This window comes from Sitophilus oryzae, unplaced genomic scaffold (assembly GCF_002938485.1).
Source record: "Sitophilus oryzae breed Bouriz unplaced genomic scaffold, Soryzae_2.0 scaffold_557_pilon_pilon, whole genome shotgun sequence".
In the NCBI taxonomy this organism is placed as follows: domain Eukaryota; kingdom Metazoa; phylum Arthropoda; class Insecta; order Coleoptera; family Curculionidae; genus Sitophilus; species Sitophilus oryzae.
Window position 1 is genome coordinate 678,922 of NW_022147148.1, and position 20,681 is coordinate 699,602.

General features: G+C 32.8%; 1 protein-coding gene across 5 annotated transcripts in view; it reads right to left on the bottom strand.

Annotated features, from left to right (window-relative positions):
- Positions 1-20,681, bottom strand: part of LOC115887253 (protein SERAC1) — a 160,550-nt gene that overhangs the window by 49,573 nt on the left and 90,296 nt on the right. For 3 of the 5 annotated variants that reach the window (XM_030906632.1, XM_030906631.1, XM_030906630.1), the window contains exons 2-3: positions 19,554-19,689; positions 8,439-8,773 (exon numbers count right to left, since the gene is read on the bottom strand). In XM_030906632.1, coding sequence (XP_030762492.1) covers positions 8,439-8,773; positions 19,554-19,660 — 442 coding nt within the window. In that variant the 5' untranslated portion in view covers positions 19,661-19,689. Of the gene's footprint in view, positions 1-8,438; positions 8,774-8,857; positions 8,967-19,553; positions 19,690-20,681 lie in introns of those variants that run through there. The other 2 variants (XM_030906633.1, XM_030906634.1) reach the window with 2 other exon arrangements.

Consider the following 20,681-nt stretch of genomic DNA (forward strand, 5'->3'; position numbering starts at 1 on the left):
AAATTCAAATTCAAATTCAAATTCAAATTCAAATTCAAATTCAAATTCAAATTCAAATTCAAATTCAAATTCAAATTCAAATCAAATTCAAATTCAAATTCAAATTCAAATTCAAATTCAAATTCAAATTCAAATTCAAATTCAAATTCAAATTCAAATTCAAATTCAAATTCAAATTCAAATTTCTTTATTAGACCCCATTAAGTTTTACAGAATATACAATGACACAAAGTGCCAGAGTGGTGCGACCCCAAGGCTTATTCGGTTATTTTAGGTCTAATATAAATATACTACACGTAAAAATAAGATTTATTTTCTATATCAATATAGGTCCGTAGTGCTAGTACTAGTACTAGTACTTGTCTTAAAGACCGTTTTTTTTTATTTGCTGTAGATAGCACTGAACACAATTATTAAAAATGTCAATAAACTTGAGGAAGATGTGAAGCTATAAAATATTATTCCAGAAGAGTTGTATTGATTTTTTTATTCAATAATATTATCATTTAAAATTGTTACAACACATCGCCATGCCCAGTTCGGATTTATTTTCACTTAATTTTTACTATCCGAAATATGAAATTACATTACATAAACTTCATATCTGAGAAGATTATAGTTTGAATCACTGCACTAGTAAAAACCAAAATACTTAAATCTTATGACATAGCCACGATTCCAAAATTATTTCAATACAATCAACATTAGTTTTAAGTTAAAAAATATTGATAATAATGACAACATGGCAACATGATGACAACATGGCCTTGATAATATGGCAATATAGGTAGTATATTAAATTTACAAGAAAGAAGACCCAGAAAAGATCCAGTGGTTAACAAAACTTAAGCAAAAAATATTTTTTGGAAATTTTCAAAGTGAAATCACTCGGTTATTTTGGACTTATTTGAAAAACGGTAAAGAGAAAACATCAGAGGCTCACCCTGCATATAAATATAGTTATTTTTGTATCTAGTGCGCGAAGTGTTATTGGTGATAGTCGAAATCACCAAAGTAGTTCGCGCACGAGTTGCAAACAACATTTTTTCTACAAACATTAAACTCGGGATATCCTTAAAAATTATTATTATTATATTATTGCTTCAAAAAAAAAGCGTGAGCTTGGCTTAATTTCGAATTAACATGTCACTGTAACTACGGAAATAAATTGGAAACAATAATAATAATTACTCCTTTCAAAATTATACGTTTGTGCTCGCGCTTTTGATCATTTTCTGATGATGGACATCAGGGGCGGGAAAGTGAAATAGCAAAAGCGGTTCCACCGTTTCCACGGAAATCTCAAATAAAATAGTTCCAGCCCTAGCCACTAGGTGGTAGTGCAATTAATTTTTAGGTTAAGAAGTTGCTACTAGTTATTACCAGATGGCGTTAAATCAGATTTTTTTTTGTAGTTGCCATAGTTTCCAACGACCATTGTCATACTATTGTCAAATTCTCAAAAAATATTGTCGTTGTCATAGCGCCAATCATAATATTATCAAATGATTATCAAAACGTTTTTCAAACTATAATTTGTTATGTGTTTTAATTAGACAATTCCTTTTATTTGTGGCCCTAAAAATATAATGTAAGTCTTTTATTTTTTTCATTATTTAAGTACCTATTTATATTTACTCCATTTACAAAACTTTGGGCGTATTTCGTTGGTCTTGTTTTATTATAATAAAAGATGTTTAAATATTTGATTTATAAATAAAAACTTTAAATAATACTTAATATTACACATGAATATTGAATTAAAATTGAAAAAGTTAAGCGCGACCCCTTGTGTCAAAATTAGATGATTAAATTTTCGCAATTTTTACACCATTTGATGACCGGTGGCGCCTCTAGTGTTCGGGCGGTTGGGCTTTTACTCCCGCTTATGGCCATTAAAGAAAAAGTTCTAAAGGGGGATGTTTTATGATTTTCATTGGCACACGTAAATTAACAAGCAAAAAAGACAGTCTCGAAGTGTCAATATTAAAGAAGTGAGGTTGACATTTAAATATTTATTTATTTTTTGTTTATTTTATTACGTTGCTTTTTAATATGTCTCTTTTATTATATTTCATCATGTAAACAAATTACTAAACACCATTAGAAGCAACGTTAAAATTCCTTCATTTTCTACTCTAAAATTCGATTTAAAAATTTGAAGTTTTGAATGTAATCCAAAGAATATACCTAGCTAGAAAAAGAATGGACTCTGCCATACTGAAAAATGGTCCTACAGAAGTGGCGCCATCTATTGAGTAGGGCTTGTTTTAAATGGATCGAAGCGCGGGCTTTTTAAATGGATATTTACTAAATACTTTTACTCTCTCAAATAATTAATTTGATTATTAATATTATTTTACACATATTCAACAATACTAATAACAAGTATCGTTGTGATGTGTAAAAATAAGATTTAACAGTATAATATATACAATTATTAACAAAATTAAAGCCAAACATGTGAAATATTATCTATTATTTAAAGTTCTTATTTATGTCAAATATTTAAACATCGTTTATTATAATTAAACAAGACCGACGTAATACGCCCAAAAGTTTTGTAAATGGAGTAAGTATAAATAGGTACTTAAATGATGGCAAAACTAAAAAGACTTACATTATATTTTTAGGGCCAGAAACAAAAGGGAATTGTCTAATTAAAATACATATAACAAATTCATAGAACAAATTATAGTTTGAAAAACGTTTTAATCATTTATTTGATAATATTATGATGACAACGACAATATTTTTGAGAATTTGACAATAATATGACAATGGCCGTTGAAAACTATGGAAACTACAAAAATTCTGATTTACCACCATCTGGCAATAACTAGTAGCAACTTCTTAACCTAAAAATTAATTGCACTACCATCTAGTGGCTAGGCTGAACTATTTTATTTGAGATTTCCATGGAAACGGTGGAACTGCTTTTTGCTATTTCTCACTTTCCCTGCCCTGATGTCAATCTTTTTGCATTCATCTATGGGTGTTCCAAAAGTTGTTTTTCTTGTCACGAGATTTTGAATGTATTTTTTGCTTTTTAATGTCTCTTTTGTTTACATGATAAAATATAACAAAAGATACATACTAAAAAGCAACGTAATAAAAAATAGTATGTGTAACTCGTGCAAAGTTGTCGATTGCCCACTCGAGCCAATGAGCTCAACTTCGCTCTCGTGGGCAATCGACAACTTTCGCACTAGTTGCACAATATACTATTCATTTCTTCTTTAGTCACTGGTACTAATATTATCTATAAAAAGTGAAAGATACAGTGTACTATTATTTAACCATATGTAAAATAAACAAGTAATATAACATCTGTTACTGTGATGCCATCAAAATTTACTTGTCAAAACGGTCTTGTATCTAATACATGAAATACGGAATTTACGACTCTACACATGTAGTTTAGCGGTGGCTTAAATTAACAATACGCCAGATCGTATACATTTATATTTTTATTTTTATTTCATTGAGATTTATTAACTCCGATGATCCGTGGAGATCTGGGGCAAGTCGATAGAGTTAAGAATTTATTGTTTAAATATTGTTTCTAATTTATTTTCATTGGTGCGATAAAAACTAACGATCTTATAATAGCCTAGTAACTTATCTTAAAACAAAGATAATGTTATTTAGAGGATAAAACGACAAAAACAAATAAATATTACATAGCTACGTATGCAAGGAAGATCGTTTTTAATATAGGAAATGATCGAGGTTGAGTGAACACGGTTTTGTAAAGGTATAGCTGTCGTCTACCACGCTATAGGTCGCAGGTTCACCTCCTGCTGACAGCATATCATTAGCCGGCTTTTAAAATAAAAGTTTGGGTGCCTAGGTCAATAGAGCCTTATAGTGGAGTGCCCAGAGACTTTTACCTAGGAATTCAATTACTGTCAATGTATTAATGTGAAACCTTCTGTATTGTGTTTTATGGATAAAATACTAAAATGCTTACCCATTTTTTTTCGTTGCTTTTAATTTTTTATTTTAGTAATTTTAGTAAACTCTTAATTATTTCCTTTTTAATATTTTGATTTTTTTAATTCTTTTGCTAAGTAAATTTATTGAAATTTCAATAATCTACCCATAAGCTATACCTATTCTACTTAAATTTAATCATTGAAATTTTGATTGAAACTGAATGAGACAGGGTGGCGCGTTATAAACGACGCGGTTTTTGCAAGGAGAACAAAGTTTGTATTGAAGTGAAATTTTCTGAGCTTATATGTAAGTCAATTTAAAATATTTTCTAAAATTATGATTTACAGGTGTCCCCAAAAAGTTACATCAAAGTTATGTTTTTGTAATGGAACACCCTATATATTAATTGATTTTTGATTCTAGTAAAAAATAAAGGTTTGTTTTATTAGAAAAGTATATGACTAAATGTATAGTTTTTGAAATGCATTCACCGGCACGAAAATGGGCACCTTAAACTTTGATGTATTTTGAAGGTTAATATATTTTATTTTAATGGGCCGATTTTGATGATTTTTACGTGGTTACAAATTAGTTGGACTTCTTTAATATCTCTTTCTAAATTAAAATGAAACTCCCCATCTGTTAATTATAATGAGGGAAAACAAAATGTTGACATTTTGGATGAAAGTTTGAAACACCCTGTGAACTATGTTAAAACAGCAAGAACAAAAATTATTTAATCATCTAGATACATCCTTTCGATGTGGTTTGTTTTTTGGTTCATCTCATTAGTTTTATTTTTGTTGAAATATCTGGTTTTAAAGAAATCACTAACATTTTTCGTAATTTTTACATTAAGACCATGCCTTTGCTTTTGGGCCTATTCAACACATCTAGTAAGTTCTGGTCTCGAAGCAGGCCTTCTTGACATAAGATTTGCTTCATTTAATCTTTTCCTTGTAGTCCGTTAGTTAATATGTACGGTTCTTAAATGCAATTCATTATCAATTTGAAAAGCTGGCAAACAAGGACAAAGTAAACAAAAACATAAATGTTCATTTATATAGAATTTGTTCTCGAGTATCTTGAAGTTCGTTTTGGTAGTTGTGTTGAGATTAGAATATCGTGGTTTGTTTTTTAATTCAGACATGTCTGCTCATTTGTTAGGTAAGTTTAGTTACTTATTTCGAAACACGAATTTTGATATAATTAGTTGTCAAAGAAGTATTTACAATTTTATTAAAGTTTAAAGAATGGAAGGCTCAGAAAAAAAAACGACCCTTTTCTTCACCGTCACAACTCAATTTATTTTAAAGCTAGTATATCTACCTATCGTGTAACAATATACTGGGCAGCAGATAGGTGCAGTCTTGTGAAATTTTTATTTTTTTCCTATTATGTACAGTTTCGGGCGTGAGTCGAAAACACTTATGTGAGCTTTTGAATGAAAATGGCTGGATGGGAAGTGCCACTTCTTTAGTTGTGAGAAAAAAGATGGCCGACTTTGTCAAACAACGCATCCCTACTGCTGACGATGATGACCTAACCAACAAAATATCATATGGTTTTCAACTCAAATTGCTTTACGTTGGAAAAGGTGCTATCGAAATAAGAAAGACTTTTTAAAGAAACATGTAATTTGGCTTAACGAATATGTTTATAAATCTAAGTGCCCAAGCACCTTTCAGCAATATACAAAAACGCCTTCGCGAATGAACTCAAGAGAATTTAGTACTGTTAGTACTAGAACTAAGAGAAGACGTACACAAAAATTGGTTTCTCAATGTAGTCCTGCTGAACTTGCGTTTGCTACTCAGACTGGATATACAAAAAAAGAAAAGGGAAATGTTGCTTCTGCCATCAAAAGAGCTACGATTTCTAGTCCGGAAGAGTTGGCATAAATAAAAAATTTAGAAAGGTTAAACAACGAGATGCGACCATTATCTCCAGAGGAAGCCGTGATAAAGATAACATTTTGTAGACCAGTAAATACATTACCCAAAGTTACCCAAGTAACACAATATCATTATCAACATTGTTTTAAGTTGTAATATTCACTTGTAAATTCAACAAATAAAATGACAAAATACCATCTTGCAATATCCTGACGCAGTAAAACAAAATATTATTTTAGGACTGTAAATGGTATAGAGCTTCAAAAATAAAAATGTCTGTAACTTTTGATACACATGGTATAAACCATTCACCCCTATATCAAAATGCTGGAAAAAGTACCAGGAATTGAAATCTTAAAAAATATATAGGGTGTTTTCTTTAAAAAAACTGAAGTTTGGTCTTTAGCACTTTTCTGACACACCCCGTATAATTAAAAATATTTTAACAAGAAGCAATTCATTATTACTTATAACTTTTGTATTAGCATTATTTTAAAATAATTTATAAAACTTACATTAGATTAAGACACTAGCTTCTAACATTTCGTTCATTGTTTACGGATCGAAATACGAAGGCGAACCTTCAGCCGTCCGGGAAGCATTTTTCCGTTTCCTATACGTCTAGCGCAACCGATTGCGTTAATCGTATAGGAAACGGACTCGAGACCTGCAACTCCGTTTACTAAGTGTTTAACGCAACCAATGCAAATGATATTATAATAAATCATAATATTATTACTAAGACAGGTGGACCTACATAGGTGTTAAATTTAATAAATTTAAATTAATAATGAGGTATTTTTATTCTGGGTTCCAAAAAAAAGCAACATAATTGAGAGATAAATCTAATAGGTAACTTTTAAAGTTTTAAGTCGGGTCCACATATGTAGCACTCTATTGTATCAGGATCATGTATCACGTATCAAGAGCTTGGTATCGTAAATATGGACGTTTATTTGGGCTGTGTCGAGTGAATATGCATATCGTGCCAAAGTAAGCGTCCATACTTATAAAATTCATATGTATCACGTACAAGCGTGCGTATCAGTGTATGTGGACGGTACAACAAAAATCACCTTGTATCGTCGTATCAGTATTAAGTCGGGTCCACATATGTATACTCTATTGTACTGGATCATGTATCAATCGTATAGGAAACAGACTCGAGACCTGCAACTCCGTTTACTAAGTGTTTAACGCAACCAGTGCAAATGATATTATAATAAATCATAATATTATTACTATGACAGGTGGACCTACATAGGTGTTAAATTTAATAAATTTAAATTAATAATGAGGTATTTTTATTCTGGGTTCCAAAAAAAAGCAACATAATTGAGAGATAAATCTAATAGGTAACTTTTAAAGTTTTATATGCTAATATTGGCAAGGCAGTTCGGCAACACATCTTTAAGACGTGGTGGATATGTCAATCTGTTTTTTTTAATAAATAGTGCTTAGTCGGTGGTTGGTGCCTTGTGAAACATCGTTGAAATATTAGAATTTTAATAAAACACGCTTTTAGATGTATAAAAAAAATTAAAAAGAGTAACTTAGGCATTTTTAAGAGTTCTTTAAAAACCAACCGTCTGACTACATTTTAAGGGTATATAATATATTTGGTATGATGTTGGATTTAAGGAGTTTACAATAGAGGTAATAAAAAATGTGTTTAGAAATCCTTTGTTGGTCGTTTACATTATTGTCGTTTTTAGCTGATTTTAATATTTCTTACTATTCTAGGTAATTTAAGCGTCTCCCTTTTTTTCTCTATCTATTAACATAATTGAGTTTTCATTAACTGTGTGACTATTTAATATACAATGAATTGCTAGACCGGAACTTTGCTAGAGATTATTAATAGATTTTATATGTTTTTTAATCCTTATATCTAAATTTCTACCTGTTTGACCTATACGTACATGGTATTACAATTATCGCAATCCACCCTATATAAATCAATGAATGGAATTATTATGATTTTCATTGTTGGAATAATATTTTTGTAACTTTATTTATTTGATTAATTGTCAAATTAAATTGTTTAAATTTTAATTCTTAGAGTTTTGTTATAGTGTAGTGGTTACAAGCAATATTGAGTGTCCCATTTTCTGTGTCCTAAGTGACTACAAATAGAGCATACCTAGAAAGTTCATTGCAAGCGCTTCTTTGCATTGGTTGACAAGCGCTTCTTTGCATTTCTTTGCATTGATGACCACTTAGTAAACGGAGTTGCAGGTCTCAAGTCCGTTTCCTATGCGATTAACGCAATCGGTTGCGCTAGCCGTATAGGAAACGGAAAAATGCGTGCGGGAAATCCCCTTTGTGATTTGATCAGATCATATATGGATCAGATATGATCCATTCTTTTTTTTTTTCGACTTCGGACAACTATTTCATTCATCCACGAATCGATAGGTGGGACGATACGCTCAAAAATAAACTAATTTGACGATCGCGAGCAGTCTCGGCCGTGGCCGACAATCTCGGCCTTTTTATGCCGAGAACGAGATCTCGGCCTGATTTTTAGCCGAGAATGATTGTAACCGAAACCGAGATCTCGGTCGGAACTTAGTCAGAAAATGCCTAATATTAGTGTCTTACCTCCGTGTAATCCGTGTACAAAAATTATATCCGCGGATGGTTCACCCTCGGGCTGGTGCAGTATTGTGCAATTGACGCATTTCTCCGGCCGGTCGTTGTCACTCGTCTCCGCATCCTGGCACTCCTCAATTCGGTCAGTCTCGGGTACATTCATTAGAGCCAGCTGCGCTCTGGATCGTCGCCTAGCTCGGATATATTCCAGCCTCACCGGAAAGCTGAGCGGAATGGCTTGAAGGGGGGCCAGGGGTCGCGCCACGCTGTTAACCAAGAAAGCTGTTAGCGCCGGCACTAGCTGGTTCCTTAGGCTGTGCAGTACGTTGTGCAACCATAATTTTCTAAAATCGAAAATTTTAATTACCGTTTTATTCTGCTATCAATAATTAGAATGTTTTTATTTGAATTTAATGATAATATCGCACCTTTTATGGTTGAAAACTGAGAATTTGGTGGGTATTCTGACTTTAGATTGCACAAGATTACTGAGTTTATGTCGAAATTGTTACTTTGACATTAATTTTTTATAAAAATGTCAGTTTAAAAAAAAAATTCTCGACAACACTAGATTAGCAATTAATTTTCTATTATTGATGTCTTGTAACGCAGTACAGGGCACAGGGTAAGTCAACGAGAGAGTAAAGTCCATTTTATCTCATTTGTTTCCAAGTTTATAATAAATATTAAATATAAAATTTATAGGGAGTTTATGATACACATTTTAAATTTATTATAGTATACCGGGTGCTTTAAAAAAGTGTTGCGAATATAACATACCGGGTGGTGCATCGCCGTTGGGAACAGGAAATCCCATGCAAATTTTGAATTGCCTCGATATTGGCTCCCCTGTTAATTTTACATACTGCGTATGCTGAATACATATGCCAAATTTGAACAATTTTGGACAAGGCGGTTTTAAGTAATTTAAGAAAAACTGCATCTATTTTTAAATTAAAATTGAATAGGTAACAATAAAAAACCAGGCAAATGCCAATGTAGCTTAAGTTGTCATCCTATAATTTTGTCAATGTCAAATTGTATTTTCTTAATGTTGGGCTTTTGCCTCATTCGAACCAGATTTAAATTACTACAATACATTTTGGGGACACTAATCGTAGGTACTATAAAGTAGTAGTGTAGACAGTATATACAACCAATTATATTTGACAATGATAAAATCATAGGTTGACAACTTAATGTAAGTTGACATTTTGACTGGTTATGCATTGTTACCTGTTCAGTTTTAATTTAAAAATAGATGCGCTTTTTCTTAAATTACTTAAAACCGCCTTGTCCAAAATTGTTCAAATTTGGCATGTGTATTCAGCATACGTAGACCTTTAAAAAACTTATTTACGACTTCGTTGTAAAATCAACAGGGGAGCCAATATTTGGAAAGTTCGAAATTTGCATGGGATTTCCTATGTTTCCAATTTCCAACGACGAGATGCACCACCCGGTATATTATGTTCATTTTAATGCAACACTCTATTTTTTATTTTATTTTTAATTTCTGCGTAAAATTCTGTAACTTTTTTATATGTATATAATGTTATATGTCTAAAATTAATAGTTTTTGTAAAATTTGACCTAAAGGTGCGATTTCGGTGCCGCGGCTGGCTGCGGCGGCTAGCAGCTGCGTCTCCAGCCGCTGCACTGGTTTGTACTTTATTCTTAATCTAAGGTTTGTACAGTTTCAAATGGAACCAATTTGGCTTGCGCAGCGCGACTAAAGCGGCGGCAGCCCGCGCTGCAGCGGCTGCTGTTCGACTGCTCGCAAAGCAGTCGAGCGGCTGAAATCGTAGTTGACCAGGGCAAAAAATGGCGTCATTTACGTCAAATGACGATAAAATTTTAATCAACGAAATACAAAAATATCCCGTGATTTATGATTATGAAGACAAAAATTTTGTTATTAAAGAAAATTGTTGGAAAAAGGTCGATAAAGAATTAAAAAAAGAAGGTTTCATTTTCTTTTAGATGATTATTTATTAATAAATGAAAATACTCTTCATCGCGTCGCCTTTTAAACATTTCATCTATTTTACACTTTTTTCTAGATAACATTTGGTAAAATTTTTCTTCATCTTCCTCTTCTTCTAATAAAATTAATGTTATCAAATCGTCGTAATCAGGGGCGGATACAGGAATTTATTTTAGGAGGGGGGGGGGGCAAAATAAAAAGCAATGTAGAATATGCTTTTTATTACGCTGAAGGCGCCATTTTTAACCCAAAAGCCTAATATTTTACACAATTTACAGATTTTAGGGGGGGCCCGGGCCCCGTGAGCCCCCCTCTGTATGCGTCACTGGTCGTAATCCATATTTTTTAATAAACCCCGAGAAATTTAAAATGACAAAAATGCTACAGTCCGCAGTCAACGGCTGCCTAGAACTGCGTCACCGAAAACATCTTTTCATCGCGGCTACAGCTGCCGCGGCCAGCGTCTCTAGTCGCGCAGCTCGAGCAGCACCACCGAAATTACTCCTCAAGCAAATATTATATTTCAGTGTGGTAAAAAATTGTTAGTAATGCTATTGTTTCTGAAGTTGGACTTGGTGGTTGGAAATTTGGTAGGAGAGTTTTATACAGATGAAGAAAAAGATATATGTATAGATATTTTAGTTAGATGATACAGGGTGTTCAAAATATATTTATGAATTTCAACTACTTAAAATAAAAAAAAACTCATTTTTTTAAATGGTACACCCTATATATTATAATGTTTTCTGATAGTGTGTGCCTCTTCAACTTTTATTAGGTATGTCAGATACCTATTTCTAATAGTTTGCGATTTATTCCAATTTTTGCTATAATATCATAGTTGCCAATTTTACAAGTTTTTACAATTACGCTATATCAGTTGTCATGACAAAAAGTAACAATTATTAAAATTTGATATGTCTGTTTAGGAAATTAAGAAGAAAACTTGAATTTTAGTTTAATTTGTTGTAATGAGTATAGATGGCAGGGATAATAGTAACATATTTTCCTGAAAATGAATTATTCAAAGTGACTGACATACACAAACAAGCAAAAAAAAAACAAATATTTTGGCTCAATAGTACTTTGCTAAGTAAGAGTTTGCTAGAAAACATTTTGAGTATGTAATGAGACGGTTTCGCGGCAGAAGTAATATTGACTTGACAATATCATCACTGACAATTTTTTACCTCACTGAATTAAAATATTACAAGTTACAGTTGCGTTTAGTGTGGATGTGGAAACGTGCATAAACGCGTATCAACGATCTGCCCTACGCTTTCCTTGTTCCTTCAATGGCACAACACTGCTTCGCGCTGAGCGGCGCGGCTGGTCTGGACGCACCTTTAGAATTTTTCTATGATCGGCGAGTGAGTCAGTCACTATCGAAATTAAATAATTTTGACTAGCGATACTTCATAAAGTATAAGATGTAATTGCGTCCCGATATTTTGCAACGTTACAGTTGCGTTTAGTGTGGATGTGGAAACGTGCATAAACGCGTATCAACGATCTGCCCTACGCTTTCCTTGTTTCTTCAATGGCACACCTTTAGAATTTTTCTATGATCGGCGAGTGAGTCAGTCACTATCGAAATTAAATAATTTTGACTAGCGATACTTCATAAACTATAAGATGTAACCATCAGGTATGTTGGTAGTCTATAATATCTATCCAGTTATAGTATGTCCCCTTTTGATCGCTAAAAATTAAGATTCTTGCTTTATCCACTACTAGTAGAGAAAAGGATAGTACAGCTGTGCCCGACTTGGCAGATAAAAAAGTATATAGATTTATCCTGGCATAATATTAATTTTTACGACTGACCGAATTATTGATTTCACCAATTTGTCCTTAATTATTTCAATCGAGCTATTTGTGAAACACACATTACATGTACCTAAATGTTGGTTTTTGCGCAATTGGCTTACCGTTTATTTTAAACCAACCTGTGGTTTTCATATTAAATTTATCTGCATTTTATGCCTTTTAAGTAAATTGTATTATCCATTTTAAATTAGTCGAAGTCTACCACCTTGCTCAGACTCGACATCCGTAAATATACCGGGGGAGGTCAAATCTGTTAAGATTTCTTCTGACAAGGAGGCTATTGCTGCTTGTAAGTCTCTTGGGCTGAAAAATGTGGAAATGGTTGTGGAAGAAGGTGCGAGGAAGGATGGCGGGCTACATGTGGACCCGTTGACTCCGCCTGTAGTTCGGATGACGCAAAATTCGGATGAGGCAGGTGGGCGTTTGCTAGCTAGACTGAGGGACCCTTCCATATTAAAACCTATTCGGTTATTCCTCGCCTATCTCCACGATCAACCCTCAAGTATGTGTTTTGAAGGGTACACCAACACCAGCATCAAATTATATGGCCTCAGAGGGACATCCTAGTGACGCGGATTCCCTGCGTAGGATATATTATCGCTTCCACAACGTATATGGTATTGACTCAGCTGAAGTGGATGCGGATCTTTCTGCCTTCAGGTCCTTCTTTTCAACGGAAAAACTTCAACAGCTTCAGAGAATTAGGAAAGTCATACCAAGTATTTCTCCAATGGCTCTCCAAATAAAAATAAAAATAATTTTTTTAGGTGAAATGACGCGAACAGAGGATCAAGCAACCTCTGAAAAACTAAACGATAGCAAGCTTAGTGTTTTTTAATTAATATTCAGTCCTTAAGACATAAAACGGATGAATTATATCTTTTATTAGAAGAGCTCAATTTTCCAGAAATTGTTGCCATAACTGAACATTGGTTAAATATGGATGAGCCTGTATTTGTCAAAAATTACACCACAGTAACTAGATTCAATAGAAGTAACTCATCTCATGGAGGTACTATGATAATGTCTACTAACAACGACTTTACGGTGGTAACTAAGTTCGATACTCTAATATCCGAAAATTTTTTTGAATTTTCCGTCGGTTATTATAATGCTTTTGACCTTTATATTATTTGTATTTACAGAACACCTGACGCTGACGTGCATATTTTCAGTCAAAAATTGCCAAGCTTGCTTGAATCCCTACCTATAAAAAGTAAATTGATTTTGTGTGGCGATCTAAATATTGACTTTTCCAGTGTGTGTGCAGCTAGAGAGTCTCTCCAGTCCATTTTTCATTCTTTTGGTATACTAATGCATGTTGACTCACCAACTAGAATAACTAAAACTGGCTCTAGCACTATAGATTATGTCGTGTCGTCTTTTGACCCGGAATTCGTTGACTGTAGAGTCCTTCACTCAGGTTTCTCTGATCATGAGGCAGTATTGACAACGTTTTTACCACATTCCAAATGCAAAAATACTTCGCGCAAATTGGGCCGTATATTTTCAGTTAAAAATTTTCTAAATTTTCACCACCTATGTCTAACAACTGAGTGGGTTGTCCTCTCGGCTGACGTCGATTCCGAATTTTCTAGATTTATAAATACATTGTCTAATCTGGCGTGCAAGGCGTTTCCTCTTAGGCCTATCAAAAGTAAGCAAGGTATACCCTGGTCTACGACAGGCTTGCGTATATCTCCAAAGAACATGCGCTCATTATCTCACCTTAAAAAATTCACAGACAGCGTTTTCTTTCATAACTACGTGAAACTTTATAGAAGGGTTTATCGTAAGACTATAAAAGCTGCCAAGGACATTTATTATAATGGGAGGCTAGCCAAATCCGGTAATGTTGCTAAAGAGACTTTGGGGCTATTGTAAATGACTTAAGGAATAAGACTTCTTCGTCTGGCACAGTCTTTAATTCACCTGAAGATTTAAACACTTACTTTGTTAATGTGGCTAAAAATTTAGTGAACACCATAACTCCTTCTCATGATTCACTTTCATATCTCCCTAAAGCAAATGAGATAAGAAGCACAGTTTCTTCTTCACGCCCGTAGCATTAGATGAGCTCCGTAGTACAATTAAAAGTATTAAAAATAAATTCTCATCTGGGACTGATGGGCTTACTCTCAAAATGTTCTCTGAACTTCCAGAATGCACATTAATCTATCTTACTACTTTAATTAATGAGTCATTCCAAAAAGGAGTTTTTCCAAACTGCCTTAAGACAGCAATAATTATTCCTCTGCATAAAGGAGGAGATAAAGATCAAGCTTCGAACTATCGCCCAATTGCTCTCCTGCCCACATTATCTAAGATCATTGAAAGATTGGTTTAAAAAAGGCTTCTATCTTTTCTCCTTAAATATAAAGTACTTTCTACCCATCAATTTGGATTTCTAAGTAACAGTTGCACAAATGATGCTATGTTCGACCTTTTTAATAATGTATACTCTAGCCTGAATAACCATCACTCTACAGCTACAATTTTCTGTGATTTCTCTAAGGCTTTCGACTGTGTAAATCATAATATCTTAATTAACAAATTGCAATACTATGGATTCAGGGGAGTGCCGCTCGAATGGCTTAAGTCGTATCTTGGCAACAGAAGGCAGCTTGTGAGGATTGATACGTCTATGTCTTCTTGTAAGTTTATAAAATGTGGTGTCCCTCAGGGTTCAGTACTTGGCCCTATTTTATTTCTGGTGTTTATCAACGACATTGCAAATCTAGACATTAGCGGTAAAATCTGCCTCTTTGCGGACGATACTAGTTTCACTTGGAGCGGCCCAGATCTTACGGCACTATATGATACTATACCCAGTGACTTACGCACCATTAAATCTTGGTGCGATTCTAATCTCCTATGCCTCAACCTTTCAAAAACTAAAGTTTTGTCATATAAAAGTACTGTACCAACCTTTTGTACTTAATAACACCACTATTGACGTCGTGGACTCTATGAGATTCTTAGGACTTGTTGTGGACTACTCGTTAAAATGGGACTTGCACATCGAAGCCTTATCAAAGAAACTAAGCTCTGCCTATTTTGCGCTAAGATCAGTGTCTAAGGAATTTAACTCATCAACTTCTAGAATGGTCTATTATGCCCTTTTTGAGTCGCATCTTCGTTATGCCCTTCCATTCTGGGGTACTTGCTGCGCGACAAAATTTGATCGTATTTTCAAACTTCAAAAGAGAGCAGTTCGATACTTATTGGGACTAAACAGTAGAACTCACTGCCAGTTTCATGACAAAATTGAAGAAACTAAACTAAAACTAGTTTTAGTGAACCCTAATCGATATTTGATTTCGGAAAATTGACTATACATATAGGTATCATATTTTACGCAAAATTGTAAAATTTCCAGAGATTTTGTGCCTAAATGGTTGACTTTAGCGAAAATTTTATTCTCTTTAATTTTGCTCTCCTCAATTTTTTGCGAAAAACGCATAGTTTTCGAGATACTTACAAAATACCGATTTTGGGCGCCATCTTGGCAAGATGGCGGCGCCGGCGGCAAGTCTGGAAATGTGCATTTTATGGATTTTAGTTAGGTTGGTAGACCCCAAAACCTATAAACTTGCAAAGTTTCAAAATTTCCTGACTTTTTTCCAAGCAAAAATCCCCAATGACTGAACTATTTTAATTATTCTAAAAAATATTCAGACCAAACGTCACTCATGAGCTATAAATTATTGTGAAAATTTACTCTTGTTGATATCAAATAATTGATATCGAAATAAATATTGAAGATCTCGAAGCAAAGTAATAATATTTAATGGGATAAAGCCAGAAACAAAAAAGCTTTTCGCACCCGTATGTAGGATTTTTTACAGTCCCATTCATACTTTTATTGCATACTATATTTATTACAGACTATATTTATTACAGATTATTGTGCAATAAATAATAAATAATTTTTATATGCAATATTTGTAACAAAATAACTTTCAAATTATGCTTTACAAATTAATTAACCTTAACTTTGTAATTATTGTATAGAAAATTATTGTAAGATAGAATAATAATAATAATAGGTAATCTAAATAATAGATTGAAATAAATGACAAGAGTTTTATTTTAGTTTAATAATGGATATTTATTTACAGATTGTAAATGTATCTAAAAAGAAATAAAGCTATTGTTAGTGGGTTGTAACTATTTATATCTTTCCTTTCTTCCTAAAGGGTTCAAGAATAAATTTGGACAAGGTTAATTCAAAAATAGAACTTAAACGTTACTACCTCAAAAGGATATATAATATGTATGTATTGAGTTATTTGGCTTAATATCGATTTTATAATTATTTCCATAAATAGTTTAGGTATCTATGGCGTATCACCCGTATACTTAATATTTCTTGTCTTTGCTTACTTCCATGATGAGAACAGCACAAAAATGCTAATTAATTATTTTTCACGTAATACCTAGATCAAATAAAATTTGAAGCATATTATAAGCATTGATTCTCACTATACATTCGGTTCCCATTCCATATCCATTCCATATTCGTTCCGTATTTTTATTGTATTGACGCTATACGTAAGCTTCCGTTCCGTATCAGTTCCATACTTTTTATTGTACAATATATATCATTACGAAAGTTTTATTTTAAAAATTTGTATCTTTTGGAAAAAGGGAATAGATTTAATTAAGATGCGAAAGAATAAATAAATACCAGGAAAATTTTAACAGAGCTGGTACAAATGTAAGAACTTGACAACGCTGTTACCGATACGCTTCAGTCCGTCCGCCAAAAAAATGTATGGAAGGAAAAGATATGGAACAGAAGGGAAAAGGATCAGGAAAGTAAGAATCATTCTTAATCTGGAATGATTGAGAACAATCAATTTGAAAGTTCTCATTTCTGTTTAAATTTCGATTCAAGTATTTTTTATATATTTCAATAAATTCCTATAGATTTGAACATGCTGGTTTCCCTCTATTTTCCGTGGAATTTCTATTCTCTAAAGTCTAATATATCACTGATTTGCAGCGGACAATTAAACTTTTAGTTACGTAATCAAGGGCACGACTTTTAAATTCATTGTTGCCATGGCAAAATATTCGTCGCCGGACTGACTAACTAGAATTTAAATTTCCCGCTGGGGATTCAGGTGGTAGCTTTGCTGTAAAAAATGTCAAGTTGCCATATTTATTAATTTAGTTCCTGACATTGTCATTCGTTTTGACACTTTAGTTTTGTATTACGAGTTTTTGGTTTAAATGAATTCCGTTGTTCTCGCCTCGGTATTTTTTTACTTTATTCGATAGAAACTGACAATCTGAATAGAATGACTTTTGACATTTTCGCTTAAAAGAAAATTTTATTTTAAATTTCAATCTAGAGTCTAGAGTGCCTGGCTGTGTTAAAAACACTAATTTTTAATTAAGGAGCGTTGTAAAAATATATTTGATCTTCTAATGTCATTAGTATCTTGTCCTGGCCGGTTAAAAGATGCCCAAATCGTATTTTTAATCATATCTTAATTTTTTCAAATGGAACGAGGGTGGCTCATTAGCATATTTGGAAAAAGCATTTTTTTACGAATAATTTGGTATTTGGTACCATACACTTGGTATTTCGAGTCAAATTGTAGTTATGAATCACATGTTGCAATTTCAAATAAAACATATTCGAAAATGTCAAAAGTTGACGTGTGGTGATACTTGCTAATGATCGAAATAATAAATTTGGAAATATTTTTGAAATAACTATTGTAGAAGCCTAAAATAATTTCTTATTTTTGCGTTAGCGCTACATCTCTAGCTGTATTTAAGTAAAATAATGCCCATCCCTAATTTGTACCGCTGCAAAAGGGTAGTACCGCGAATGCTGTTCGATGTGGTGGCGCAGGGTTGCCATTTATATTATTAGTTTAAATTATTCTTTAAATGTTATTGATAACTTTCCTGAACTTTCCTTATTTCGAGCACAGTCTGGTGTGTGTTTAATTTTTGTCGTCAGAAAGATTTACTCGAATTTTTCGACATTTCCATTATGCTTCCATTCCGCTTCCATTCCAACATTCCAACCACCGCACCGGTGCGATATCCCAGGGTGGTTTTCATGTTGCTAGAAAAGTTTTTTTGTTACATTGTAAGTGGCGGAGAATAGCCCTGCGAGTAAGTTATAGTTTTTCTTCTTTTACTTTCTTTCGTATACTTAGAGAAAAAATAATTTATTATAGATGTGTCCCTTACCAACTTAAGGGGAAGAATTGGCATTTTGGGAGCAACTTTCGTTTTGGAAACGAGAACATTTTGGCAGTTTTTTTTGAGAAGATCTTAAGAGCAGCAGTAGTTTTTTGAGCCGAAGTTTTGGAGCAGTTTTTGGTTTTTCTGAATGGTTCCGTGAAGGTTCTCTTTTGGAGAATGGTGTGAACTGGCGAGTTTCCCCATTTTCTGCAATGATTTTTGAAGTTTTCTGATGGTTTGAAGCAGTTACGTAATGGATATGGGCCCAAGTACGATAATCAACACTGAGTGACTACAGCTTCAGCGCAGAAGCTAAGTACTCATTTATGTATCGTTTTAAATTCTTTTTACTCTTTTTTCTTAACTTTCTACGACCTTTTTATTGAAACCTTTTAATGAAACTTACAGAACGATTACGTTTAGTAATTTATAATTGATAATATTTAATTTAATTTTAAATTTAAAATACCATTAATTTATTGTATATTTTTTTTAATAACTACATTTTTTATTCGTTTTCAAACTGGAGTTTAAACTAATTTAATTATTAATAAATGTACATAGTTTTTAATTAAATTTTGGTGTTTTAATTTGAGATATATCATTACAGAACATCTTTACCCTGTGGTAATTTTCTTAATTTTTTAAATATCACATTAACTTGGCTTAAATTAAGTGGTGCCCAACAATATGCATAAACATTTAAATAAACCTACAACTATTGTTCACCAGACCAAGAACAGCCGTACGCTGCGGTTTTATTTTTATTTTTTAACATCCTTTTTACATAATTTTTTCTAACCTTTTAAAAAGTAGTCGCACTATGTAGTCGCTTGTTTATTTCTTGTCAATGTCAAAAAACACCCAGACAACAATTTTCATCCTAAATATCGATGTTAGGTCAGAAATTATTTTGAAAAAGCCGAAATGAAAATTGAAATTTCTACACCCCGCGCCCCGTATCTCCGAAACGAAAGGTAATTTTTAGCTTAACTTTTTTACCTTATTTTTATCTCCTGAATATGTTGTCAAAGTTTCTCTATGACAATTCGGACCACCCTGTATATATATTAACTAATATGTGGAAATATACTTACTTGTATGGAATAACCCAGTATCCATCATTACCACTGTCCATAGTAATGTTAATTTCGGAGGAAATTATGCCTTGATCTGACATAATATCTTCAACGGTGAGCTCCATTTTAATGCATACAAGTGTCCAATATCATTCTAAAACAAAATACTGGTTTTATTAAATATTATAAAATATACAGGGTGGTCCGAACTGTATTCCGGAAAATTCGCCAGCATATTCTGCAGATAAAAATAAGTAAAAAAGATCGTATAAATGTATATCGTAAAATGCTTAGTTCCTATCTTTGACTGTATTGATGTTATTACAAATTTTGTTGCAAATATTATTCCTAATCTTAAATTGAAAACGGCGTTTTGCTAGAGCGAGCAACTGTAATTTTGGAGTTAAGATTTTTTTAAAATTTTTAACCCCCTCCCATACCCCCTTACCAAACCTCCACCCCCACCAAAAACTAATGGCCAGATTCTCGGGTGCCACAGTATTTTTGTGTCAAATTTGGTTAAAATCGGTTTAGCGGTTTTTGAGTTATCGTGTTACAGACAGACGGACAAACGTACAGACAGAGAGTCACCATGAAAAAATATTTTGTATTTAGGTCATTTATGACCCAAATAAGTCATTTTGAGTGAAATTAAAAAACCTTTTTTTTTATCTTAATAGCCTACCATACCTGTTGGTATGGTCGGCTATAAATAAACACGTTGAGTAGATAGTTATTTGACTGAAAAAGTAAATTTGAGAAATTTTTATTTTTTTTAAATTAATCATAAATTTTTCTGCGAAAAAATGACGATAAAACAGTTTCTGTTGAACTTTTGACACATAAACATTTCAAATTTATGATTTCAGTCTAATAACTATTTAGTCAACATATTTAATTTATGTCAATGATTACAGGTATTGATAATTTCGATTCCAAATATCTCGAGAACCATAACCATTATTTGTAACGATTTTTACCAAGAGACCTTTTCAAGATAAAAAACTTTGTAAATGTATATTCTTTTACTCAGTAGTTTTATACAGGTAAGGACGAAAAGTTATTACTCTTTAAACCAGTTAAAAAATATGTAGGTGGTGCCCTCTACAAGTAGGAGTCACATTGACATCAAAATCAAATTTCCCA